The following is a 27,929-nucleotide window of genomic DNA, read 5'->3' as shown; positions in this document are numbered from 1 at the left end:
CCATCCCCTCGGCCTGCCATCCCACCATCCCTGCCTACAACCCAAACTGAGTCATTGTTTGAAGGTGTGGTCTTTCTTTGCTACTGAAAATATATTTTCCTGAACAAAAATGACAAACAGATGACGGCTTCCGTTGGCGGCTTACAGGAGGCGCTGAGTTACAGGAGGCGTACAGTAGGGACAGACACTGTGTAGCATTCATTCACAGATGGTGTAATAGCTGTGTAGAGCCTATAGGGTCTTACCAGGATGCGTTTGAATGATGTGTACTCCCCCAGCGCCACGGCGATGTAAACAAAGATGACAGCATAGCTGATCATAAAGATGGGAATGTCCTCCGCTGTGGTCCTGTTTATCTCATCCTCCAGAGACCTCTGTAGAGAAAGGGACAGGACAAAGATTTAAATGAAAAGAAAACCTGATGAGGAATGAGGAAAGGACAATACGGTATGCAAGAACAGACTGGGAGGGGCAGTCATATAGTTTTATTATGTGTTTTATTACTTGAAAATTTGTAATTTGTACTTTTCAATACTTTTTTTTTTCAAGCCAGAGAGGGCACAGTCATATAGTTTTCTAAGCTGTCACACGTATAGAATCGTGACAGCAGCAGGTCCTTATCAGCAGTGACTGTCGCTTCACTGTCAAATCATCAACATGAAACTCACTCAACTTTGAGTTGAGTTCTCTTAATTGATCCAATATAATCACTTGTTTGTCTAAGGCAAGGCAAGGCTAATTGATTTATTGGTATGTCTGAGTGAGGTCAATGAAACTATATGTGAAAAGGACATGCATTGAGTACTGGCTGTTTTCTCAGCTTCATGATAAGTGTTGGGCCAACGGGCCGCGCACCTTGAGACTTCTGTTTAATCTGGAAACCATACGGCCATTCTGCTCAACTCCGCCCTATTGTATTGTTTTTTTTTTTTTTATCTATATTCTTTTTGTCTGTGTTCAATTTTGTTTTGTTGTTTGTTTTTGTTTTAGTTTTTTGTTGTTCTTGGTCAATATCAGACCTGTCTGTGTCTCGTCATGTCTCATAAAAGTAAAAAAGAATCATGGTGCTACGTTAATATTGATAACCAACCTTCGTCTCTCTGTACCACCTGTTTCACCAATAAAAGATATATATATATATAAAAAATGTATGTGCCAGGTGGTCATAGACTGTAACCGTTAGCGTACCTCTGCCATGTAAGCGAAGGTGAAGTTGGTGTTGGGGTTGCTCTGGTACTCCTGGACGATGTTCAGGAACTCGGTCTCCCACTGCAGAGCCACCTTGAACTTGACGTTGTCTCGTGCGTAGTTGTTGAGGGAGAAGGTCATGATGAGAGCTTCAGCGTTGGTGAACTCGTCATCTGGCGGGGAGTTGTTGACACAAATGAATATCCTATACTATATGAATTATATATGAAATATGAATAATGCTCCATCTTGAATGTATACACACTGTAACACTTAATGAGGCTAAAGCTCATATTGTTAGGATATCTTAAGGCCTTGGTTCTCAAAGTGGGGTCCGGGGACCCCCAGGGGTACTTGAGGGGGTTCCAGGGGGTACCCAGCAAAATGTGTAAATATAACATCAGAATAATTTTAACCTTTTATACTTTGGCTATTCAAAAATAGCAAATATACAAGCTGATAGCGCGGCACCGAGTGCCGCGCTATGAGCTTGTAGATCTGCTATTTTTGAAAAATCTTGAAAATGTGTGCAAATCTTTGAACATATGTTTCTTTAAAGCAAACATTTGTAACTCAAATCTTTGCTTCTGGGGGTCCCTGGAACAAAATATTTTGAGATGGGGGTCCGTGGCCAAATACATATCATTTTGGGGGTCCTTGACATGAAAAAGTTTGAGAACCACTGTCTTCAGGTATCTATCAGGTGCTGCCTAACAAAAACAGTACGACAAACAATACATGAAAATGCAAGCTGATATGTGTGGTGTACTCTTTGATGTATAAAAGTACACAATCATAGTGTAACAGGTGTATTCAGTGATCTGTGTTACTGGAAGTCACTCACTGTCGTAGCCCCCCACTGCGAGGAAGGGGAACACGGGACCCCCGTAATCAGCCATGCAGCTCATGCCCAGGTCAGTGATGTCTTTGAAAGACAATGGAGAGCTGGAGGGAAACAAGATGAAGCCAAAAAGAATATTAGAGGATATGAAATTAGAAGTATTGCTTTTTTTGGAAGCTTTTGAGTTTGACTTCCACTACATTTCTAGGAAGGGACCCACGGGACGCAACCTTACAAAAATACATTATGCCCTATTTAAAAAACATTTGAAAATAGTCAATCTACAAGCTCAAAACAAGCTCTGGTATTTTCACTATTTTTGAAATTTTCTGGATATCTGTTTTAATTCTGGGGGATTTTTTACAAATATTTTGTACTTTTGGATCTACACTTTGACTCTAGTACTGACGGGTTGAGTACTTTATCCCTCACTGACCATTCACTTTGTGATTAAATACCCTTCAGTGTCTGGGACCCCCCAGGGGTCCTTGAAGGGGTTCCCATCAAAATGTGTGAATATACAATATAGCATCACAATCGGCTATTCAAAAATAGCCGACCTACAAGCTCACAACACGTCGCGTCGTGACGTTTTATATATTATTTATCTAACTTTTTTCTTTTACACAAAATCTTTTCATATGGGAGCGGTTCCCTGGCACAAAATCTTTTGTGCGAGTCCGCTGCCAAATCGATATCAATTTGTGGGGGTGGCTGACTTGATGAAGATGTCTTACTTGACACAGTAGATGAAGTGGTCCCTCCAGTCCACCTCCTTGGTGACCCCCAGCTCCGTCATGTTGACCTTGGCGTTGAGGTTGGCCAGGCTGTTCTGGAAGTACTGAGGCAGGCTGTTGGTGGCACAGTCCGTCATGGACGGGTTGGACGGGTTCAGAGGGGCGAAACACACGTCCTTCAGACTGGCCGTCCGGTTCAGATCCTCTGACCAGAAGGAAATTTCCTAGAAACACATCATAGGATCATAACATATGAATAACAACATCTCATGTTTACCTTAAATACGGAATTAATCAGGAATTGAATGCATTTCTTATTCTGCACCAACTGTACAAATATACTTCCATCCGTACAAACTACTAAAGTTGCAAAAAGTGATTTCTTTGGTGTAAAATAAGTGTTAAATAGCTCTATATTGTGATGGTAATCATTGCTATAGAGTGTTTGTTCAGTAACAGGAGTCTCCATGTCTCTCCAGCTCTTTAGTAAACAGAAAATACATTTTCAGGTCGGGATACCAATTTTATCCAATAGGGAGGGTACAGGATAATTAAGTGACAAAATAAAATGAATCTGAGCAGATACAATTAGAACTGAAACACAAAACCTTTAAGCTGATAAAATAGAAGCTTGTACTCTCTCCTTATTAGATGAAATTGGCAACCAAACAAATAAAATGTAAAGATATTTCAAAATATATTTTCGTGAACAGAAATGACGAACAGTTGACTATCTAGGTGAGACTACATAGTCCCTAATACCTGTATACCCGTATCTGTGTCTGTAACTCCATCTGTACATACAGTGCCACTATTAATGTGCATCTATGGATATATCATCCCTACCTGTATCCGTGTCTGTAGCTCCAGGAGTTCCAGGATGAGGTCTTTGTTGATGATGCCGCTGAAGTTCTGCTGTCCGAACAGCAGGGAGTCGTAGACGTGACCCTCTCTGCCAGGCGCCGTCAGGATGATCTGATTGGTCCTGAAGAACGGGTCAAAGTATTTGTCGTGGAAGTCCTTCTCCTGGCGGGCGCGGCTGTTGGGAGCGGACCACAGCTGGACGGGGTCGGTGGTCAGCTCGATGTTCATGAGGCCGGTGGCGAAGGCGGCCACGACCAGGGCCGCGGCTAGTAGCACCTTGGATAAAAAGATGAATCACATACATTTGAATCAAATGTGTGAATGACCACAAACTTAAAATATGCATATGCATAATACTAAATCTACCATCCAAGGATTATCTTATTTAGTAGTTGGCAGTTCTGTACAAATAACTCAATAACTCTGTGTATCTGGAAATGGAATTCTTAGTTTGGCATGTTCATGTTTTATTACAACGTGTTGCGACTGGCGAGACTAGACCACTCGATTCAGCATTGTACCGGGAAAGCATCCGCGTCATTTTTGATTTTTGCGTTGGCTATTCAAAAATAGCAGATGCACAAGCTCACAGTGCGTCACTTTGTGCCGCACTGTGAGCTTGTGCTTCTGCTATTTTTGAATTTCCTTTGAAAAATCTTGAAAGAACTACTGGTTTAGAAGGCAATTGTAGAATGGGCCTCAGGTCTTAATGGGTTAAGTGGTAAATGGTGCATTTACTACAGCGCCTTTATTCAAAGCACTTTACAATGTGCATTATTTCGCTGGATTTCCACTGGCATGGCACCACACCACACCACCTACTTCCCAGTGAGCCATAGTCGTCTATTAGACCTCCGTCTAAAACTGGGTTATAATATATATTAGCTGTTTTTTAAGCGTCTACATTTAGACCGTTTATATTATAGACGTCATTTCTTTATATAGACGCTTAAAAAACAGCTAATCAACGTCTAGGCTAAGAATAGACGTTGAAAAAACGTTCACTTTTAGACCAATTATAACCCGGGTTTAGCCTAGCCCTTAGACGTATTTTAGACGTCTAATAGCCCCAAAAATGCTCAGTGGGTTGTGCCACCGTTTCCATTACAAGGACCTGGGCTTAGTGGTGTCAAACGGGTCTGAAATGGGCGCCTATGTTGGCACCACTCCAGAGTAGGTCTGAGCTAGGCCAAACGGGGCCAAACACTTCATATTGACTGATCTCTCACTGGCTTCTTGTTTAGACCAGCATACAGTTGTTACTGTATACATTATAATACTTTATATTGTATTATAATCACTGTTATTGATTCACCCATTCACACCTTACGTTTCCCAAGCAGCTGCTGTGGGGGGGGGGGGGGGGAGGGGGGGCGACAAATAACACTGTGACTGGAATGTCAGAGTAGGTGGTCTCTATAGACCGGACCTCACCTGTTGATTTGGAATAGATAGATCAAGCTTTCCACAGCTATACTGCAGAAGGCCTGCATGGTGAGAAGAGAACCCACCTTGAGGGGGTGAGAGGCCATGAGCGTTCCCCAGGGTCTGAACAGCGAGGCCAGGAACTCCTGGGCCGCCAGGCTGTTCCTATCGGTGCAGGTGACCTCCGAGGGGTCGATGAGGCGCTGGGTCACGTCGTTCCCGTTCTGGTCCTTCCCTTGACCCTTCTCCTGGTCCTCCTCCCGCTGCCAGCTGAGCCAGCAGGACACGGACAGGTAGATCAGGAAGGTGACCAGCAGCAGACACAGCAGGATGATGGAGAGGACCAGGAAGCCGTCGAACCCCATCAGCCTGAAGGGTCCCTCGGGCAGCGGGGGAGCGGGCATGGGCGGGCACGACTCCTGGCAGTCCTGGCAGGAGCACATCTCCCCTCCGGTGGGCGTGGTCTCGTTGCACCTCAGAGGACGTCCGTTGTAGGGCACGATGCCCTCGGGCAACCCCTCCGCCAAGAGCCCCTGTGGCATCAGCCTGAAGTCGATGTCCAGCGGCGCCAGGCCGTTGCTGGAGTCTCCCTGGAAGTAGAGATGCAAATTATTGATTCATTCATTCATTGATAATTGATAACCTTATCGATCGATTAACCGATTAATTGATTAGCGTTTTTTTAGGACCAAAAGGAAAATTCTTGTCCGAAACCGAAAATGAGTGCAGAAACATAATTGCCTTGATGTATATAACATTAACGAGAGTCAACGAGCATCAGCTGGACACACACACACACACACACACACACACACACACACACCTGCCCTCTGCAGTGCTCTATGGCAGTGGTTCTCAACCTGTGGGTCGGGACCCCCAGGGGGGTCCCCATATGATGTTGGGGGGTCCCCAGATGACAGTGAAGTGACAATTTAAGGACTTTTAAGACCTTTTTAATACCTCAAAAATATAAATAAAAGAAAGAAAAGAAAAAGATCATTACTGCATCAAAAGTAATCAACAAACTATACTATATAACTGGTCAAACATTGGCCAAATATATAAGAGGCAAAAATTGTGGAAATAGCCGATCTACAAGCTCACAACGCCTCGCAAAGTGAGGCGTTGTGAGCTTGTAGATCTGCTATTTTCACAATATTTATCTGTGGAACCGAGTCAAACAAAACGTAATGCCTACAATTCCAAGTGCTTGTCAGGGTGGGGGTCCCCAGTTCAAATATGATTATTTTGGGGGGTCCCCAGTTCAAATATGATTATTTTGGGGGGTCGCTGCCTGAAAAGGTTGAGAACCACTGCTCTATGGAGTCTGTCTCATGTTTCTCCAAAAGGATTACTGTGGTAATAATTAAGGTAAACTCACATTAGATATCACACACACCATACCTAAAAAACATTTATTTTTTACAATTCATTGAAAATCGACTTTAATCTTTACTTTAACTTTAATCGACTGAATTCTTAACGGTAGTTAATGGATTATAGATGAACCGTTAACATCCCATACCTGGAAGTCGTACCAGCGCTGCGCGGTGCACAGCTTGTGGCCGTAGCGGCCGCACATGGTGGAGACGGCGAAGCCCCCCGTGGCCGGGATCCGCACGTTCTTGCAGGACTGGAAGGAGCCGTCGGCGAAGGCGTTGGTGAGGAAGGCCTGGTAGCCCACCACCGCCTCCCGCTGCACCGAGGGCCTGCCCGGCACGCTGACGTTGGCCGTCTTGGTCACGTGCACCACCTGGGTCTGGTTGGGGCTGCAGGTGGTGATGCAGTGCAGGTGGGCGAAGTTGTCGGCGCACGACGGGCAGCGGTTCAGCAGCGTCCGGGACAGAGTCAGGCTCAGGCTCAGAGAACTGATCTGGTTCACCGAGCAGCAGGCGTACGTGTTGCCCTCACCGTGGTCCAACATGGGACACACCTGTTAGGGAGGATAACATCAGTGTTGATTTCGTCGACTAAAACTATGACAAACAAATGTCGTCGACTATCTTTTTTCACTGACAAAAACTAAATAAAAACTAAGCTGTGATGACTAAAACTAAGACCAAATATACTGACAATTTCATCAACAAATAAAAACTAGACTAAAATAATAATAATAATAATAGTACAGGGAGGATAACAGCTGTTGTTACACCAGTGGTGTGAACGACCCCCACATTTATATGTATTTAGCCAAGGACCCCCCATCTGAAAATGTTTTGTGCCAGGGGGGGACCCCCATAAGAGAAGATTTATGTTTAAAAAAAATCTTAATAATTTCAAGAAAAAAAGAAAAAAAAAACATTGCGATGGGAGAGTGGAGACCAAATAGAATAACATAAAAGAGCAGAGATGTGATTTATTCTCTCCTATGCTTCTTGTCCTGTTACTTTTGTTCTGTCTCTCTCTATAGGGACGATCCACTGACCTCTATGAGTCTCTGGTAGTGTCTTCCTGTGACTGGCCGGGCAGCGCTGTAGTTCAGACAGGGGACGATAGGAGGGATGAGGCTTTCCCCCTCCAGGGTGGGGTTCTTCCCACATTCTTCATAGAAGGCACACTGGCCCTCCTCAGCTCCACCCTCCAACACCACCTGAGGAGGAGACAGGACAACAATCAGACACATGTATATAGGCCTACTACATATATAGATAGGGTAGTACTCCAGTGTTCAGGACTCTTATCAGAGTGTACAAATAATACTTGCTTTATGAAAACGTATGTTTATATTTTTGGAAAACTATTAAAGGACAACTTTGTTTTTTTACAACCAAGGTTTATGTTTTAGATGGTAATTAAAGTAAATAAAAGATGAGTCTTAAAAAAATATATTACTGCTTTATGTATTTGTGTATATGTATTTTTTACACAACAACCCGGCGCTTTCTTTATTATTATTTACAGTAGCTCTTCTAGCCCCCAATAACTCACAACTGACCATCAAAGACCACAGGACCTTTTTTATTGTGTAAAAAATGCATATTTAGCCACCGGACAGAATGCCCCCGCCCACTGTAAAAAATATCACGAAAATTGCTAAAACTATAGAAAGCAGTAAATAAAAAAAATAACACTCATCTTTTATTTACTTTAAGTATAAGCTAAAATATAAACCTTGGTTTTAAAAAAACAAAGTTGTCCTTTAACAACCCAAAGCAACAACAACCGGTACAGCATTAGCATGATGGGTATAATAATCATCTGCTAACTGTAACATTACTTGTAGTTGTAGCTATAGTATACTCACACATTGTAGTGTCCACTTTATTCTCACTAAAACATCAGTTTCTTAAACACTTAAAGAAGACCAAGGGCCTCAAACAGGATGATACCAAATAAAACAATGAGCAGCTGGAAACGGAGGGAAACGTAGGACTCAAACTGGGATATTGTACTGTAAGTCTTCTACTTACAAAAGTCTTCTACTTACAAAAGCTAAAAGCTGATATTGTAGCCTCCTTGGTACGTTCCAATCTACTGTTAGGCTATATATCAGCTTTTAGCTCCCTTTTGTAAGTAGAAGACTTTAATAAATGAAAAATGTATGTGGTAAATGTAGATCCTAAAGAACAGTATGGTACTGTAACTACACCATGGAATTCCACAACACATTACTCAAGTAAATGTTTGAATACAGGCCTCTTACATGCAGCAGATTATTATTATATTGCTAATTTAAAAACCTGAGCACTTCTCCCACCACTACAGTGTCCTGTAAGGTCAGCCTGCTGACAGTTTACCTCCAGAGGCAATAAAGAGGAGGATATATGATCACTGTATGATCAAGGCTGAATTACAACTGCATGTTCTGTGCCATAAGATGTTTATAATGTTCTGTCCCTGTTTCAACTTCTCTGTTTAAAGCAAGACTTTAGTAACTAAGGCGTGACAGTTAGATGAGTAAATACACCCGGTAAGTTTCAAAGCTTTAAAGATACATCATAGATGTGTATAGATCAGGTGTGGTATAGCAGCAACAGCAGTAAGAGTGAAACACAGGATTTGCAAACTGTTAATAAAGTATTCAATCAACCAATCAATCAATTGACTTTGGGAGCATCTAAACAGTGTGCATCCCAGCAGTATACTGTACATCTCCACATAGACACAACTTCAATATTTGACTTTCCATTCCAAGCTTGTTATTAATATGGATACCAAAAGGTGATGTAAAATCACATTACATTTTAAGACAGAATACAGTAAATGGTGCATTTACTGTAAATAGCGCCTTTATCCAAAGACCTGTGCCTGTGTCCATGACATTCACCCAAACACAGCCATTCACACACCGATGGCAGAGAGAACCATAGGGAGGAGTCAGTGTTGATTTCGTCGACTAAAACTATGACAAACAAATGTCGTCGACTACCTTTTTTCACTGACAAAAACGAAATAAAAACGAAGCTGTGATGACGTTGTGAGCTTGTAGATCTGCTATTTTCAGAGTGCAACACCCGAGCGCAACCAAACATAAAATGACTTGTCTTTTAGTTCTACTGAATCTCTTCTCCACTAGTCCCTCACTAACGTTTTAGTCTAGTTTTTATTTGTTGATGAAATTGTCAATATATTTGTCTTAGTCTTAGTTTTAGTCATCACAGCTTAGTTTTTATTTAGTCTTCAGTGTCTTGCTCAAGGACACTTCCGACGGTAACACAGGGGGAGCCCGGGATCGAACCGGCAACATTCCGATTCCTAAGCTGCATGCCGCTCTACCTCCTGAGCCAGTGTGTCCATTCTACCACACAGGCCGTAGGCCTATAAATGTATTATTTAATTACGTTGTGTACTTTATAATAAACCAACTCCATCATTAATGACTTCACCAACACAAGGTACACCACCTCACCTTGTTGTGTTATTTATTATATCTCTGTCGGGTGGAAACCAAAACTTCCCGATTTCACGATTCAAATTCAAAAGTAGCAGATCTACAAACACGGCGCGAACCAGCTTGTAGATCTGCTACTTTCGCTGCTTTTGTGTGACGCTGTAGTATGATCAAGCAGGGCATTCATTATTATAATTTTATGAAAAAACACAAAAAAAGGTTTCCGCCTGACAGCAACGATATAAAGTATTTATTTTATTGCTTTTGTTAGAATGTCATATCTATGTTTGGTTTTTTTGTTTTTGTTTTTTTACATCCTTCAAATGTTCATTGACAAAAAACTAAACCTACAAGGAAACACACAGAACCCTGTTATCAACACTGTGAGGCAGCAGCTGATGGAGGCTTATTTACAGTATACTTAGTATACTTATTTTAGACTATAGTAAGCCCAACGTAACAGAATCCTTCACATTTCATCATAAATAAATAAAATGGACAAATAACTCACCAGGCAAAACAGCAGAGTGGACAAGATAGCAGCGGCATAAGCCATGATTAAATTCTACAGTGTGTCCCAACAGAGGAAGACTCCAAGTTTTCAAGTTCATACAAAACTGGAGTGTGTGTTGTTAGTCCACTAGCACCCTGTCCTGTACTTTACTGTACTGTCCTGTAACTGTCCTGCTTGTCCTGTAACTGTCCTGTAACTCCACAGAATCCCTTGGTGTCTCAGTGCCCTCCTGTCTCTGTCTCTCACACCGTATACGTCTGTCTCCCTGTGTGTCTCTCTCCACTATGAAGATCCAGCCTAGAGGTGGACCAAAAGACTAAAATGACACGGCGGGCGTCATAGGCTCCGTGTGATGTCACTCTGTGATGTTATCTGGCCTGATGTTCCCCAGTCCCAATCACATCTCTCCCAGGAACAATCTCTCTGATTGATCATTAACGGGGGCAATCAATGTTGACGACCAACGGACAACAAGCGACGGTCGTTAAGGTGCAATCCAGGAAAAAAGAGTATGATGTTCCATAAACAAATAAAGGAGAATCATCGATCGATCACACCCCAGGTTTCGCCCTGATGTCTTATCTCCCTCCAACGTACATTGTTGAATTCAAAACTTTTTTTGTGTGTGTGCAGCACTTTGGGATACTCTGCGTTTCACTGGGTATAGTAGTGCAAAGGTACAATCAGTGGTGGAAAGTAACTAAGTACTTCTACTTAAGTACTGTACTTAAGTAAAAATGTACAGGTATTTGTACTTTACTTGAGTATTTCCAATTTTCAATACTTTTACTTCTACTCCACTACATCTCAGAGGGAAATATTGTACTTTAACTCCATTACAATTATTTGAAAACTTTAGTTACTAGTGACTTTGCAGATATAAATTATTATATTATAAAACATACATTAACCACTTTAGCCCTCTTTATATGTAGGCTATACTTTAAGTATATTTTCATGCCAATACTTTTGTACTTTTACTCAAGTAACATTTTGAACACAGGCCTTTTACTTGTCGCAGAGTATTTCTGCGTTGCAGTATTGATACTTTTACTTAAGTAGAACATGTGAGTACTTTTTCCACCACTGAACAAACTAAGAGCCAATGTCCATACAAAAGTTAGAATACATATCACAGACAGACACACGTTGGGGGTGAGAGAGGAAAGGGTTAACCCCAGCTGGATATGAGAGAGTTTGTCTGCTGTTTATGTCCTTATGACGGATGACAGGCAGCTGTTTGTTTAACTGAATGTAAATACAATTGGATCGATGGCAGTTTCAATTCCTGTCCTTTCATAGTTCTGTGTGCAAGTTAACCTTATGTACTTTAATACTGGCTGTAGTGGAATATATTGATGTGCTTTTGTTCTTTCGGTTTCAGCACAACTTGTGTGGGCAGTATCTATCTAGCCTCGAAACCAGACAAATCTGTCAAAAACAAATAGCAAAAAAACAAATAGCCCTGGCAGTGATATTAATCTGACAGTATCACTCATGGCTCCACTCCTCTGCTGGTACTATATGGTTGAATTCAGACAAGCTCTTCAAAGCCAGCCCCCTGTGACCTCAGCGAAAGGTCACGCCAAACATGTTAAGTGCACATGTACATTATAACTGAGTGAGGAGCGCTATCAGGGCCTATATGGACGTGAAAGGTCTCACGTGAACCTTTAGACCATAATTTCAATTTACAATTTCTCTGTATGCATAGAGGGAGGCGCCTATCTCTGCATGCATAGAGGGCGGAGAGGGAGGAGCCTATCTCTGGGGAGAAGAGATGACCATTTCATGAATCAGCAACTGTTCTTCGGAACTGACCTGGCAAAATTCACTGTGAATGTATCACCTACATATAATAACACCATTATGATTGATGAGACAGATACTGTTGATTATATTGATAACGGTAAGGAAGTAGGTCAGAGTGGAGGAAGAAGGCCAGAGTGGCGTATTGTCGGTATCAGTGGAGAACAAGCCAGGTTGTCTATCCCCCTTTCACTAAACCAAGGGTGATGAAGAGGGGTCCATCAAATGGACAAACTTCAAGCACACTCGAGCAAGGACTTAGTTAAAAAAGCCTTTAATACGATGACAGGGCTACTACTCAAGACTAGATCACTGCATTCTGCAACTCTCTGTATTCAGGAGTTGCTAGCTCATCACTTTCCAGACTACAACTCCTCCAAAATGACGCTGGCAGACTCCTGACTGGCACCCGAATGTGACCTCCGTTCTAGCCTCCCTTCAATGGCTGCCAGTAAAATTCTACTGTTTGTTTTTAAAGCCCTACACCAAAAGGTCATGGGTTCGAATCCCGGGCACCGCCAACTCAGCGCATGAGTAGCACGGCTTGGGTGCGGCAAGTCGTGCGGTAAGTACTGGGAGCTGAGGATAGGTGTGGCGCTCCACCTCAGCAATCCATCTCCCAGGGGTCTAGCGCATTGTAACAGGGACAGACTCCTGCGTGTTACTCGGCTGATACCGACAATAAGCCACCTCCCGACCTACTTATACACGGCCTGGCTCCATCCTATATATCCGACCTAATCGAGCCTCCCGACTCCACTAGGCCACTCAGATCAGCTGACTGACGAGATGCTCCTAAAGGTTCCGCACACACGACTGAAACTAAAAGGTGACCGTGCCTTCTCGGTCGCAGCACCGAATCTGTGGAGCACCCTGCCTATAGACCAATCTGTGGAGCACCCTGCCTATAGACCAATCTGTGGAGCACCCTGCCTATAGACCAATCTGTGGAGCACCCTGCCTATAGACCAATCTGTGGAGCACCCTGCCTATAGACCAATCTGTGGAGCACCCTGCCTATAGACCAATCTGTGGAGCACCCTGCCTATAGACCAATCTGTGGAGCACCCTGCCTATAGACCAATCTGTGGAGCACCCTGCCTATAGACCAATCTGTGGAGCACCCTGCCTATAGACCAATCTGTGGAGCACCCTGCCTATAGACCAATCTGTGGAGCACCCTGCCTATAGACCAATCTGTGGAGCACCCTGCCTATAGACCAATCTGTGGAGCACCCTGCCTATAGACCAATCTGTGGAGCACCCTGCCTATAGACCAATCTGTGGAGCACCCTGCCTATAGACCAATCCACAGAACGGCATTCATAACTGCGGTGTCAAGCGGCTGCCGCTCTGTACAGCGACACCACAGCTATGGCAGCGCAGTCTAAATCCCAACAGTATTATGAAAAAACGTATGTTTCTATATCAGTGGTTCTCAAACCTTTTCATGTCAAGGACCCCCAAAATGATAGGATTTGGTCGCCGACCCCATCTCAAAATATGTTGTTCCAGGGACCCCCAGAAGCAAAGATTTGAGTAAAAGAAATCGTTTTAAAACAATATATATTCAAACATTTGCACACAATTTCACGATTTTTGAAAAGCCAAAGTGTAAAATAATGCTTTTTAGCTCTAATCACGAAGTGACACAGATGCGTTCCAGGTCTTAATGGGTTAAAACAAGAAAAAAGAAAAAAAGAACTAATGCCCCACTGCCTCCATGGAGTAAGTGCCTGGATTCTTATTTTTATTCTCTTATTTATTATGATATTTTCTTAGCTTTTAAATCCTCCATGCTCTCCTTCACCGTTCAATAAATGTGATTTTGTATTAAGTGTTGTTGTGTACACATTTTTGTGTACATTTTTTGTGTAATCATTGCTATTGCACTATAAATAAAATTGACTTGACTACGTATTAAAAAACAATAAAATGCCACCAGACGCTGACCGGTTTCAACAGACAATGTCTTCCTCAGGGCGTGGCTATAGAGGCTAAACCAGGGGTCTTCGCCAGGGGGTCCTCAGTGTTACTACAGGGGGGGGCGACACGGTCAAATATTCGTGTGATATGAACTTTTTCCGTTAACCTCATGAACCCTAGCATCCCTATTCTGGGGAGAACATTCGGCCAAAAATAGCAGATCTACAAGCTCATAGCACATTGTGCTGCGACACGTTGTGGGCTTGTAGATCTGCTTTTTTTGGCAAGACAATTTGGTGTAGAGGGAATAAAGAGCAGACCAAGTACAAAGCCAAAGGTCAAGTATTGAGGGTTTAAGCGGTCAAATGTCTGAAAATACACATAATAGACAAGAGATGTGTAATAGAAATGTGTAAATAAACAAACTAATAGACACATTTACACAAAACCGATGATAGTGCTGTTAACCAAATCTATGAAGTCTATGAAAAAGTTTCATCTGCAATACAATTTCATAAAATATGTAGTAGGGGTCCCTGCTTCATCCCTCTTTCTCAGCTAAGGGGTCCTGGGCCTGAAAAACGTTGAAGACCCCAGCAGCCAAAAGTCTGGGAAGCTCTGTTTTAAAGACAATGGCAGTGGCTCATGCCATAGCAGCATTGCTATGCAGTAGGCTCGAAACCAAGATTAGCTGCATAATTGGCACTGACTTACATGTTATTGCACACCAAGGTCATGTGTCGGATAAAGTCGACAGACCAAGGCTGTGTGTCAATGTCAAAGGGATATCCGAGCTATCAGGACCACAGTGATTAGGCATTTTAGACGTGATAAACTGATGGCCCAAAAGACAAGACGAGGAACCAGCCCTGTGTTCTGCTCAGATATGAGGGCTAGTTTACAACGTAACATAAAGTGGTGATAATTTTGCAACATGGCCGGTGCATTAAGACCTGCTGCACAGTCTACTTCTACTACAGTATGTTGTGTTATTTAAGAAAAACAGTCTACTTCTACTACAGTATGTTGTGTTATTTTAAGTGTGTTCTACTTCTACTACATTATTTTATGTCATTTTAAAACACTACAAACAATGACAATCCATGAAATGCTCCTGCACACTGTTTCTTGCTTCCAATTCAACAGTTAGTGTGCATTCGTGCGTGCGTGCGTGCGTGCGTGTTTTCTACTAATCTTGCAAACTACAGGACCAATCAACAGGTTTGTTTTCAAGCATTTTGTGCATGCTGCCTGAAGGCCATGGAAGACGTTCCCAGAATATTCTTCCAATCTTATCACTCAAACAGAGAGCGTCTCCTTTCAAACCCCAATGGTTCGAATCAGCCCCCCGCCCACAGGAGTGGCCCAATTCTCTCACAACTTGCTACAAAAATCCCTCATGAAAAACTATATAATCTCCTACCTTTCATTTTCAACCTTCACATGTGTCTCCTTCTCTAATAATCAAAAAGTGCTATATATTTCATCTCGCAATTTACTTCCGGATGGTTCGTTTTGCACTTTTTTTGCCACATCGGTCACGGGAAAGAAATAAGCGCTGCCGTGGTCTATGGAAACGAGCCCAAAAGTGCACCCAAATAAGCCCAAAATCGCTTATACAAACAGTCAGACCTGGCAACGCAGCCTACGCCAATCATGCGTGAGAGATCTACAAGCTATGGGGCAGAGACGCCACCGTATCTTAGCAACAACTACAGCGCTCACTCTCATTGGTCGTGTCACGCTAAGAGCAGTCTCCAGACAATGGCATCGCAGACACCTTGCTGTTACTGCTGTAGCCATCACAGTTAGTCCCAGCGACGACGGACAGGGCGCTGTGATAGCTGCCATGTCGCTAACGCTAACGTGGTTGTCATGCCTGCAGCGGCTGTGCAATCACTTTGTCAACAATGCACGTTCGTGTGGTGAATGTCAATATTGCTGCTCAGTTAGTCCATTGTAGATGGTGTATGTTTGTGTGTGTCTTCTGGAGAACTATTCCACAGCAACTACAGTAACTAACGTAATGGCAGGACCGCCCCGTGCAACGCATGTTAGGCTGCATTATGGTCATGTAGTAATTTCAGATAATTTCGCTCCGATTACAGCAGTGCTTATCAACCCTTTCACGCCGCCCCCCCCCCCCCCCCCAAATAAACGTACTTGATCTGGGGACTCCCCCATTCTGTTTGACTCCGTTCCACAAGTACAGTACATATTGTGAAAATAGCCGATCTACAAGCTCAAAACGCCCAACGTTGAGAGGCTTTGTAAGCTTGTAGATCGGCTATTTTCTACATGACTGCCTCTTTCTTACATTCTTTGACAATGTGGCCCATGTTTTCATAGTATAGTTTGTTGACTACTTTTGTTGCAGAAATGCTCATTTCCTTTACTTTCCTTTTTTTATTGTCTCCGCCAGGCCGAAAGGCATGGCGCAAGACTATGTTTCACCCCCTGTCCGTCCGTCTGTGATAGCTAATCTCTCACATCGTTGACTTGATCGCAGCAAAATAACAGCCCGATGAGTCAGTGAGAGCTGGATAAACGAGGTAATGTGTCAAAAGGAGTCTGTACGGCTGTCGATAAATGAACACATGACGTCGGTGGGAGAGGAGATATTGTGTCTTTTGGACAAACAGCAGTGTCGTGCTGATGTTTGTTGTGTGAAGCAGCTTAATGTCAGAGTGTTTGTGTTGGAGCGCCTCAGTGCGGCTGCAGAGTTCATGTGCAACCTCTTCCAGAGAGAGACAGAGACACTAGAAACTCTGCTGGGGAAAAAAAACACTGCTGGGCATTGACTTTCATATGGACATTGATCTACACACTGCAGGTATATCTGCTACACACACAACATCAAACTACACACTGCAGGTATGATGCAGCGTTTGCATTACAGCCAGCATGCCAGCGTAGTTCCCATATGGTTTCAAGGTGGGCTAAACCATATGGACCCCATGTCAGCAATGTCAGCGGCATCCACTTCAGTCCCAACTGCGATGCCCATGCAGGCTATAAGTAGCTTCTACCTGGCCCTTAGGTGGGCCCCAACTACCCATGTTTATGTGGGACCAAGGCGGGTCCTACCTGGGTTTGCCCATGCAGGATTTAACTGGGTTCTACCTGGGCCCTAGGTGTACCCTAACCAACCACAGTGCAGTGCCAATCGCTCCAATTGTTGTGACGTCAGGGCTCTCAATACTGCACATTGGTGGAGGAGGAGGGGCCGCAGGGCGACCGCACACATCGCTGAACCAATGGTAGCCCACGGATGTTTCCTCTGGGGATTTACAATCTGCCCCTCTATGCCACATATCATCCGCACTACAGGGTCTTCACTGACCGAGCCACGGCCCCACTGACCCTCATGACGCTACGCCACTTATATGAGTTGCCAAGTGGCCGCGGGCGCTACGTGGGCGTGGCCGCGGGCTAGACGCGAGCCCCCGCGTAGCGGGGGCGAGCTTCTAGTCCATCAACAACAGCTGTGTCATCTTATCACTCAAACAGAGAGCGTCTCCTTTCAAACCCCAATGGTTCTAATCAGCCCCCCGCCCACAGGAGTGGCCCAATTCTCTCACAACTTGCTACAAAAATCCCTCATGAAAAAATATATAATCTACTACCTTTCATTTTCAACCTTCACATGTGTCTCCTTCTCTAATAATCAAAAAGTGCTATATATTTCATCTCGCAATTTACTTCCGGATGGTTCGTTTTGCACTTTTTTTGCCACATCGGTCACGGGAAAGAAATAAGCGCTGCCGTGGTCTATGGAAACGAGCCCAAAAGTGCACCCAAATAAGCCCAAAATCGCTTATACAAACAGTCAGACCTGGCAACGCAGCCTACGCCAATCATGCGTGAGAGATCTACAAGCTATGGGGCAGAGACGCCACCGTATCTTAGCAACAACTACAGCGCTCACTCTCATTGGTCGTGTCACGCTAAGAGCAGTCTCCAGACAATGGCATCGCAGACAGCTTGCTGTTACTGCTGTAGCCATCACAGTTAGTCCCAGCGACGACGGACAGGGCGCTGTGATAGCTGCCATGTCGCTAACGCTAACGTGGTTGTCATGCCTGCAGCGGCTGTGCAATCACTTTGTCAACAATGCACGTTCGTGTGGTGAATGTCAATATTGCTGCTCAGTTCGTCCATTGTAGATGGTGTATGTTTGTGTGTGTCTTCTGGAGAACTATGTAGCTCCACAGCAACTACAGTAACTAACGTAATGGCAGGACCGCCCCGTGCAACGCATGTTAGGCTGCATTATGGTCATGTAGTAATTTCAGATAATTTCGCTCCGATTACAGCAGTGCTTATCAACCCTTTCACGCCGCCGCCCCCCCCCCCCCCCCCCCCAAATAAACGTACTTGATCTGGGGACCCCCCCATTCTGTTTGACTCCGTTCCACAAGTACATATTGTGAAAATAGCCGATCTACACGCTCAAAACGCCTCACGTTGAGAGGCTTTGTAAGCTTGTAGATCGGCTATTTTCTACATGACTGCCTCTTTCTTACATTCTTTGACAATGTGGCCCATGTTTTCATAGTATAGTTTGTTGACTACTTTTGTTGCAGAAATGCTCATTTCCTTTACTTTCCTTTTTTAATTGTCTCCGCCAGGCCGAAAGGCATGGCGCAAGACTATGTTTCACCCCCTGTCCGTCCGTCTGTGATAGCTAATCTCTCACATCGTTGACTTGATCGCAGCAAAATAACAGCCCGATGAGTCAGTGAGAGCTGGATAAACGAGGTAAAATGTGTCAAAAGGAGTCTGTACGGCTGTCGATAAATGAACACATGACGTCGGTGGGAGAGGAGATATTGTGTCTTTTGGACAAACAGCAGCGTGGTGCTGATGTTTGTTGTGTGAAGCAGCTTAATGTCAGAGTGTTTGTGTTGGAGCGCCTCAGTGCGGCTGCAGAGTTCATGTGCAACCTCTTCCAGAGAGAGACAGAGACACTAGAAACTCTGCTGGGGAAACAAACACTGCTGGGCATTGACTTTCATATGGACATTGATCTACACACTGCAGGTATATCTGCTACACACACAACATCAAACTACACACTGCAGGTATGATGCAGCGTTTGCATTACAGCCAGCATGCCAGCGTAGTTCCCATATGGTTTCAAGGTGGGCTAAACCATATGGACCCCATGTCAGCAATGTCAGCGGCATCCACTTCAGTCCCAACTGCGATGCCCATGCAGGCTATAAGTAGCTTCTACCTGGCCCTTAGGTGGGCCCCAACTACCCATGTTTATGTGGGACCAAGGCGGGTCCTACCTGGGTTTGCCCATGCAGGCTTTAACTGGGTTCTACCTGGGCCCTAGGTGTACCCTAACCAACCACAGTGCAGTGCCCATCGCTCCAATTGTTGTGACGTCAGGGCTCTCAATACTGCACATTGGTGGAGGAGGAGGGGCCGCAGGGCGACCGCACACATCGCTGAACCAATGGTAGCCCACGGTCACGGATGTTTCCTCTGGGGATTTACAATCTGCCCCTCTATGCCACATATCATCCGCACTACAGGGTCTTCACTGACCGAGCCACGGCCCCACTGACCCTCATGACGCTACGCCACTTATATGAGTTGCCAAGTGGCCGCGGGCGCTACGTGGGCGTGGCCGCGGGCTAGACGCGAGCCCCCGCGTAGCGGGGGCGAGCTTCTAGTTAAAACAATTCTGTGCATGCATTACTGCACTCCACTCGTCCCTCTAGTGGACATTATAAGAAGGACAGGCCTGTGCTGTCACTGTTCATACCAAAGTGCTTGACACACAGCACAACACATGCTTGACACGCCGCGTCAACAGGCCTCAATAGAAATCCTCTAAAAACGATGCGCATTTCAAAATGAAGAGTCTATGTTATCTATACTATTGGGCATTTGTAATGTGATCAGTCCAACACATGTTTTAGTTTGAAATCGAACTACTGGAAATAGAAGTAGCCTCGTTGAAAGTTAAACTACTTACACGCTATTGGGAAGAAATCAACTGCAACATTGTTTTAAAAAGGTCCATTTGGTTAGATTTGAAGGTAGGGCGTGCCCCGTTTCGGAGATGATATAGATAGATAGATACTTTATAGTCCTTGGAGAAATCCATTTTGTTCCAAGCAGCCATCAGGATACAAAACAATCACAAAACATAACATAAATACACAATACATATACAGATCACACAAAACATTGACAGTGCTACACAGCTCCTCTCTTACAGAATGTAAACTAGAAAAGGGTACCAGTCATAATTCAAGAGGCATCACACTACATGTTATGCACAGAACTGAGACGGGGCCTGTTTGATCAGGACAGGAGTCCTATACTTGTGGGGACAAATGATCTTGAAGCCCTAGCCTGCAACATTGGCACTGTGTACCGTCGTCCTGGTGGCAAAAGACGGTATTGACTGTATAATGTTCTATCCCTAGCAATAGCTCTCCCCTTCCTAAGCACCTGGGTCTCATACATTGCTGCCATACTCTCAAGTCGTACCCCAGCTATCTTGTTGGATACATTGATGATTTTATGGAGTTTGTTCTTATTAACCAGGGGGGGGGGACAGATGTCACGCTACTTTTGTTAGAGAGAGAGGGGGGGGGGAGACAGATGTCACGCTACTTTTGTTAGAGAGAGAGGGGGGGAGACAGATGTCACACTGCTTTTCAATTTGTTAGAGAGATAGGGGGGGAGACAGATGTTATGATGATGACTATCGGCTATTAAGACATTGTTGTTAGGGTGTGCCTCCTGGTGGAGATTTGCACTCTACTGAGCACACCTTTCTAGTTGTCACATGTACTTACAATACATCTGTACATCTGTGGCAACCGTCCAATCAGGGCTCTTCTTACTTAGAGTCTCCTCAGCACTATGGACACAAATAAAGTAAATGCAAAAAAGATTTTAAACAGTTAGAAGCAAAGTAGAAGATTCAAACTATAGTCATAATAAGTAATTCATACTGACATTACACCATACATTTTAACAATTCCAAACCTTTGAAAGGCATTTTCTTTTCATGTCTGAAGTTGCGTTCCCATCCATCTTAATCATCTATCTTACTTCTTTAGACTTCTTCACTATACTTTCAACTTGGCGTCCATTATGCATGTCATAGTACGTGAACATTTTCCAAACATCTTACCCCAAAAAATGTATATTGTAGATCTCAAAGTAGATCTACAAGCTTACATCCGCTATGATCGCCACACACCATCGTATGAAGCAGTATAACATGGTTAAGTGTTATCTTCACTAGTAGAAGACCTCACCACACCTGTACTGATGGAGGAGAGGAGAGAGCATGATGCACCCCTAGATGGATGTGTGTGTTCACAGACCCCCATCTGTAAAGAGCACAAGTATAACATAGGGTTAAAGTGGTTGAATTGTTCCCCCCCCAACACACACACACACACACACACACACACACACACACACACACACACACACACACACACACACACACACACACACACACACACACACACACACTTTGAGAACCACTGGCTCAGGGTACTGAGGAGAAAGGAGGAGGTTGGCTAGATTATGCAATTCAATTCAATTCAATTCAAAGGAGCTTTATTAACATGAGAAAACATACATTATACATTGCCAAAGCAAGTGTCAAAATATAATAAAAACAGTTGAAAATGGGGGAAGTATAGTTACCGCCACAGCCTGTGTCTTCCGTGAGGAAGAAGCTCAACAAACCCAGAGAGAGGCCTTTAAGGAGGGCAGGGACGTGCTGGGCCCCTAATTCAGCCTGGGAATCTCAGATAGAGAGGCCCGTAAGGTGCGCGGCCGTCGAATGTTTTACTTAATTTCTGAAATGGAGAGGCCTTTCTGTCCCACATTTCCCAGTGGCCAGCACGTCCCTGAAGGAGGGCCATTCAAGCAAGCCGCAAGTTGAGCCTGCAGTACCACCACGACCCATGACACCATCACGCCAGAATGAAATGTTTGGATTGGGGGGAATCTGGTACAACGCTCAGGTCCTGGACCTGATGAGACGAAGGAGGAGCCCGGCCAGGAGGCCATCCACAGAGCCTAGTCCCTCCACGGACTGAGTGGCCCTGTCTTTCCCTAAGAGGACTGACCGTGGGGTAGCTACTGGGACATAAGTCGGGGCTTGATCAACCCCGGCTGGGTCACCTGGGCGAGGGTGTATGTTATTGCGAGACCCGAAACACCCGTCGACCCCAGGCTACAACACTGATGATACGTCCCAGTTACATCCATGTGATGTTTTTCTTTATATTATACATGTTATATTATATACAGGGTATAAAACTCAAACAGGCTTTGAGTGTCTCTAAGAGGGTGAGACTGCCTTGTCAACGTCACATATTATCTGATCATTTACATAATATAACCTTGATCAGGTCACGGTGCCCTGGCATTCACACTTTATGAGTGGCCTATCTCCCACAAACCAAGGATGCCAACTGTTACAGCACAGGGCCTACGTATGCCACTGAAATGTTTCCTCCCACGCTAAGTATCACGTCACCAAAATACAGAGATATATTATCTACATATATTATCTACATATATTATCTACATATAGATAATATCATTATTATCTGATGGGCGCTCTATGTCTTAGAGTGGAACACAATGAAAACACAAGCTGCAGCCAAAAAACGAGATGCTGCATCTCAAGGGGCTTGTGGTATCCTGTATATGTCAAATAAATAATTACTTGCCAATAAAGTGTTCTATCTATCTATATCTATCTATTTAACTATGAAGAGGATTAAAAATGTACTTCAAAGATCCTGGGCCTGACAGGTAAATACAATCCACAAAGGACAGAATGATCGTGGCCATTAGTCAGTCAGTGCCTTGTTTCAGATATTAACCACCAGTTTGATGAATTAGCATAGCCGTATAGTCTGTTATGTTTGACATAATAAACAACCGTACTTGGATGATAAATATTGTAGGCCCCCAAATGACATATTGTAAGTAAGTAGCTTTGGTAACCAATGGTTACTGGGCCATGTGGCCCATAGGTCAGGAGCCTATTTCTAGCATGAAGCAGCTTCATGTACTTCAAGTAAACCCCTGGACATGATACTAGCATGATGCGGGAACTATATCCCCAATCCAACCTTTAGAACCTAGGGGGTCCTCAGAGTTACTACAGGAGGTCCGGCAAATCTTTGTGATAGGATTTTTGTTTGTACAATTAACCACTTGAACCCTACCATCTCTATCATGAGGAACATTAGCCGAATAGCAGATCTACAAGCTCACAACGCCTCGCGCTGCAAGGCGTTGTGAGCTTGTAGAGGCCTTCACTTTATCGACCCATCATGTAACAAGTGGGCTGTGGAAAAAAGTAAAGTTATGGTTATTGTGGTTAATTCACTGTATCGCTGCATCTACAACTTAAGCCTCTTCTGATGCAGATAAGATAGCAGCTGAGAGCCCCTGCTGGAGATTAAGGACTTTATCAAACTGCATTTTGTTGTTGTCGTACAGAAACCTCTCATCTCCATATTGTAACTTTTTGTGTTTTTTTCATGAATGAATGCCCCTACTCAATCATATACTACAGCGTCACACAAAAGCATCAGAAGTAGCAGATACGCGCCGCGTTTGGAGCTTGTAGATCTGCTACTTTTGATGATTTAGAATTTGAATCCTGAAAAGTAAGAGTTTTGGACATGAGGTTATGAGGTTTGCACCCGACAGAGAGGATTTATGGATCAGGTGGAGCATGCTGATAAGGGCTCCATGTTTCCTTGGACAGGTCTGTCCTATCAGATGACAACAGTGTCACTGAGATCTTAACCTTTATACCATGGAGATAATGGTTGGTTTAGTACCTGTGAACACCACAAGGGGGTCTGTCTGTCTGTCTGACATCAGTCAATTAATTACCTAACGATGTGATACCAGCTGTCCGTTATGTTGACAATGTCACACAGCCATGATGCTGATTGGCAGGAGACCCGACTAGTTGTTTTTTTGTCACTTAGAATTTGTATTCCTTTTTTTATACACACATACATACAATACACTACATAAACAAGAAAACAAAGAAGGACGGAACAAAACAAAACAAAAAACAAAAAAAATCAATAACAAACAGACTTCACATACAACCCCAAAAGAAAAGAAAAGACACACACACACCGACTATTTGTTTTTTAACGTATTAGTCTAAAGCCCAGTCGTCCACGCCAATTATTCACAACGCAAACAACTTGCAGCAGAATTGGTCTTACCAATGATACCAATTAAGGCTCTGTTCCGTTTAGTGTAGCACAGTGGTTCTCAAACTTTTAATGTCAAGGACCCCCGTAACTCTGAGAGTATACAAATCGAATCCATGTGTACACTCTCAGAGTTACACACCCGTAAGGGTCCATTTGGAAACCCCTCGAGGAACCATGAGGGTCCCTGGACCACACTTTGAGACCCACTGGTGTAGTGTTTCCAGTGAGCCAACATATGCACAATATCAGCACCTTGACTCTGTTTCACCAGAATGGAACAGAACCTCCTTCATTAGTATCATTGGTAATACCTGTGAAGGAAGTAAGGAATTTCTTTCCAATAATGGTTGCTGTGCATAGAGCCTATAAAATTAAAAACGAATCAAGGGACCAGCTTTCCAGAGTACACATTGATTGCACTCTGACACACTGGTCAGTGTTGCCCGATTTTGCAAGAGAAATAAGCGGCCAGGTCTACGAAAAAATGCCCAAAAGACAAAAAAACTAGGCACATGATCTCACACACACACACACACACACACACACACACACACACACACACACACACACACACACACACACACACACACACACACACGGGGTCCCCAGCTAAATTAGTTAACATAGCATTAAAATCTGTTCCACCACTTGAATCGTACATATATGTAACATGAGCTTTTTGAAAATAGTCGATAGCTCACAACGCGTCACATCAAAAAACTGTGATATTTTATTAGGAAGGAAAGCTAAATAAGCAACTACACTAGAAACAGCCCCCCACCCCGACTTTACAGAAAAGCAAGCCTAAAGTCGCTTATAATAAGCAGACTTGGCCACACTGACACAGGCCCATGTATGTTACACTGATACCAAACCACTAACATTCATCCTGTCTACAGAAACACTGGTGTTTACAAAGCAGTGTGTGTACAGAGCTCTGTCTGTGTTTAGCCTCGGGTTGCCATGCATTGTTTTTAGTCTGTTTGGTTTTCATCATATGGTAGGTCACCTACTTTCATCCTGGTAGGTCACCTACTTTCATCCTGGTAGGTCACGTGAGGTGAAGTCCTTCATGAAACTGCCCTGTCATGGTGCATATTGATTACATCTGGGCTCAAATAGAAACCTGGGCGCAAATATTACCTTTAATTTTATGTTGTTAATGTCCAGAGCTTCCTGGAGAGCAGACTGTGACACAGCACCAGATAGCAGGTGGTTGAAACTTTACACAATCAGTGTTTTCCACGTACAATTAGTCATTTTCTGTGTTGTTCTGATCTGGTAATGTTCTTTATAGCCAATATTTTCAAGATTCTTTGAAAAATGTTCAAAAATAGCAGTACAAGCTCGTAGATCTGGTCTTTTTGAATTGATAACGTATAAATGGATAAAGTGGTTGAAATTAGTGTGATGCTGTATTAACACATTTTGGCTTTTTGGCTTCCTTTAAAACGGCCCTGAAAATTCACCTATCAGGAGGCCAATTGAGGAGGTAATTATCACTTCTCCCTCAGAACAGTCAACCCCCCCCCCCCTTTTTTTCCTACTCTGTACATATTGTGATATTATTTTTTTTTGGTGTTATTTTTATATGTTGATGAATTGAATACATAGGACCCCAATGGAAACAAGACCGCAAGGACTTTTTTGGTGTTATCCTGTTAGACCAAGGGCCCTATCTTGGGCGCCGCCTTACCCCTTATTCCTAAACGTATTAGCCATTTTTTAAAAACATTTTAAAATAGTTCAATTAGTACATCGACAGCTTGTGAGCTTGTAGATCGGCTATTTGAAATATCAGAATTTTTTTCCACAATAGTAAAAAAAATGGCAAAGACGTTTAGGGATGATGTGTAAGGCGGCGCCCAAGATAGGGCTCCAAGTGTTTGACTGTACTCGTGCTGTTTTACATTTCTGTCTAATAAAATATTCATTAAATCAATCTCAAATCAATCCACCACTCCTCCCCGGGACAGCAGTGGTGTGACTGTGACGTTTATCTCTAGACAGTTATCTGTAATAGACAGTGAATCATGGCTCCTGTCACCATGTAGTTATGTACAGGTGGGTGAGGGTGACACCTACAGGGTGAGGCTATTGATCTGACCAACAATGACACTGGCAATAAATTCTGCTTCTACAAAAAGATACAAACCTGACCATTTTGACTCTGTTTTACTGTCAGGTGGAAACCTTGTATGTAAAAAATAAATAACATTTATTTTCAAGAAATGTAAAAAATAAGCTGTGTTCCAATAGTTCCAAAGTAGTATTAACAAGCTCTTGTTCATACTTTTCATTAGTTCAATATTTATAAAGCCCATAGACAGACTGTCAAACTGGTGTCCCTATCTTTGGCATGTCACGTTTTCCAAAATAGCCAATATATAAGTTCAAAACGCATTGCGATGTGTAAACACTGTCATACATACTAATTATTTTTCAAATATATTAAATATGGAGATACAAAGCCTCTGCCCAAACAGAATACTGTGGAATTGTTCAGTTTGTTCCGTAATATAGTTTAAAAAACTGAAACTTTCATACAGTATATTCTAGATTTGTTTGTTTTAACATTGATAATTACGGCATATAGCTCATAAGTATCCAGTATATCTCAAAATAGTAGAACAGCACAAATAAGAACAACATAATGTGTCACCTCCACCTCCGTGCGTGGCATGGAGGTGATCAGCCTGAGGCGTTACTTTGATAGCAGCCTTCAGCTCCTCTGCATTCTTGGGTCTGATCTTCCTCTTGACAATACCCCATACATTCTCTATGGCAGGGGTCAGTCAGGGCCCTCAGAGTTACTACAGGGGGTCCACCAAATCTTTGTGATGGGGAACATTAGCCGAAAATGGCAGATCTACAAGCTCTGTGAGCCATTTTCGGAGATTGGTTTACTTTGGGAAAAAGAGCAGACCCACTACAGAGCCAACGGTCAAGTTGACTAAATATTGAGGGTTTATACGTATCAAAAAATACACATTCGCATGAATCCAACAATCTATAAAATCTATGAAAAGATTTAATCTGCAACACAATGTGTAGTGGGGGGGTCCCTGCTTCAGCTCTCCCTCAGCTAAGGGGTCCTTGGGCTGAAAAACGTTTAAGACCTCTCTGATCTATGGGGTTTGGGTCAGGAAGAGTTGGCAGGCCAATCAAATACACAGCAACACCATGGTCAGCAGACCAGTTACTAATAGTTTTAGTACAGTGGACCGGTGCCATGTCCTGCTGGAAAATAAAACCAGCATTTCCATAAAGCTAGTCAACAAGCTGAAGCATGAAGTGCTCTAAAACATTGGTCCTCAAAGTGGGGTACGGGGACCCCCAGGGGTACTTGAGGGGGTTCCAGGGGGTCCCCAGCCAAATGATGGATAGGAAGCAAATGGACCCTTATGGTTCTGTAACTCTGAGAGCGTACAAATGGAACCAAATGCACCCTAACGGGTCCATTTGGTTCCATTTGTACACTCTCAGAGTTAAATCTAACATTGATTTTACAATATAAATTGGGGTCCCAGGCATAGAAATGCCA

General features: G+C 43.5%; 1 protein-coding gene across 1 annotated transcript in view; it reads right to left on the bottom strand.

Moving 5' to 3' along the window:
* The window catches only part of npc1l1 (NPC1-like 1), a 39,017-nt gene extending 17,540 nt beyond the window's left edge, over positions 1-21,477 (bottom strand). Inside the window, exons 1-10 of the mRNA XM_084054594.1 lie at positions 21,433-21,477; positions 20,960-21,024; positions 7,481-7,645; positions 6,581-6,988; positions 5,142-5,645; positions 3,613-3,906; positions 2,767-2,990; positions 2,033-2,133; positions 1,189-1,361; positions 246-374 (exon numbers count right to left, since the gene is read on the bottom strand). Of these exons, the coding sequence (XP_083910720.1) occupies positions 246-374; positions 1,189-1,361; positions 2,033-2,133; positions 2,767-2,990; positions 3,613-3,906; positions 5,142-5,645; positions 6,581-6,988; positions 7,481-7,645; positions 20,960-20,974 (2,013 nt within the window). The 5' untranslated portion in view covers positions 20,975-21,024; positions 21,433-21,477. The remainder of the gene's footprint in view (positions 1-245; positions 375-1,188; positions 1,362-2,032; positions 2,134-2,766; positions 2,991-3,612; positions 3,907-5,141; positions 5,646-6,580; positions 6,989-7,480; positions 7,646-20,959; positions 21,025-21,432) is intronic.
* Between the last annotated feature and the right edge of the window lie 6,452 nt (positions 21,478-27,929).

The sequence above is a fragment of the Gymnoscopelus microlampas genome (assembly GCF_963454915.1).
Source record: "Gymnoscopelus microlampas genome assembly, chromosome: 4".
Classification (NCBI taxonomy): Eukaryota; Metazoa; Chordata; class Actinopteri; order Myctophiformes; family Myctophidae; genus Gymnoscopelus; species Gymnoscopelus microlampas.
The sequence above is the reverse complement of the archived record's forward strand: the minus strand, read 5'-3'. Positions and strand labels throughout refer to the sequence as shown.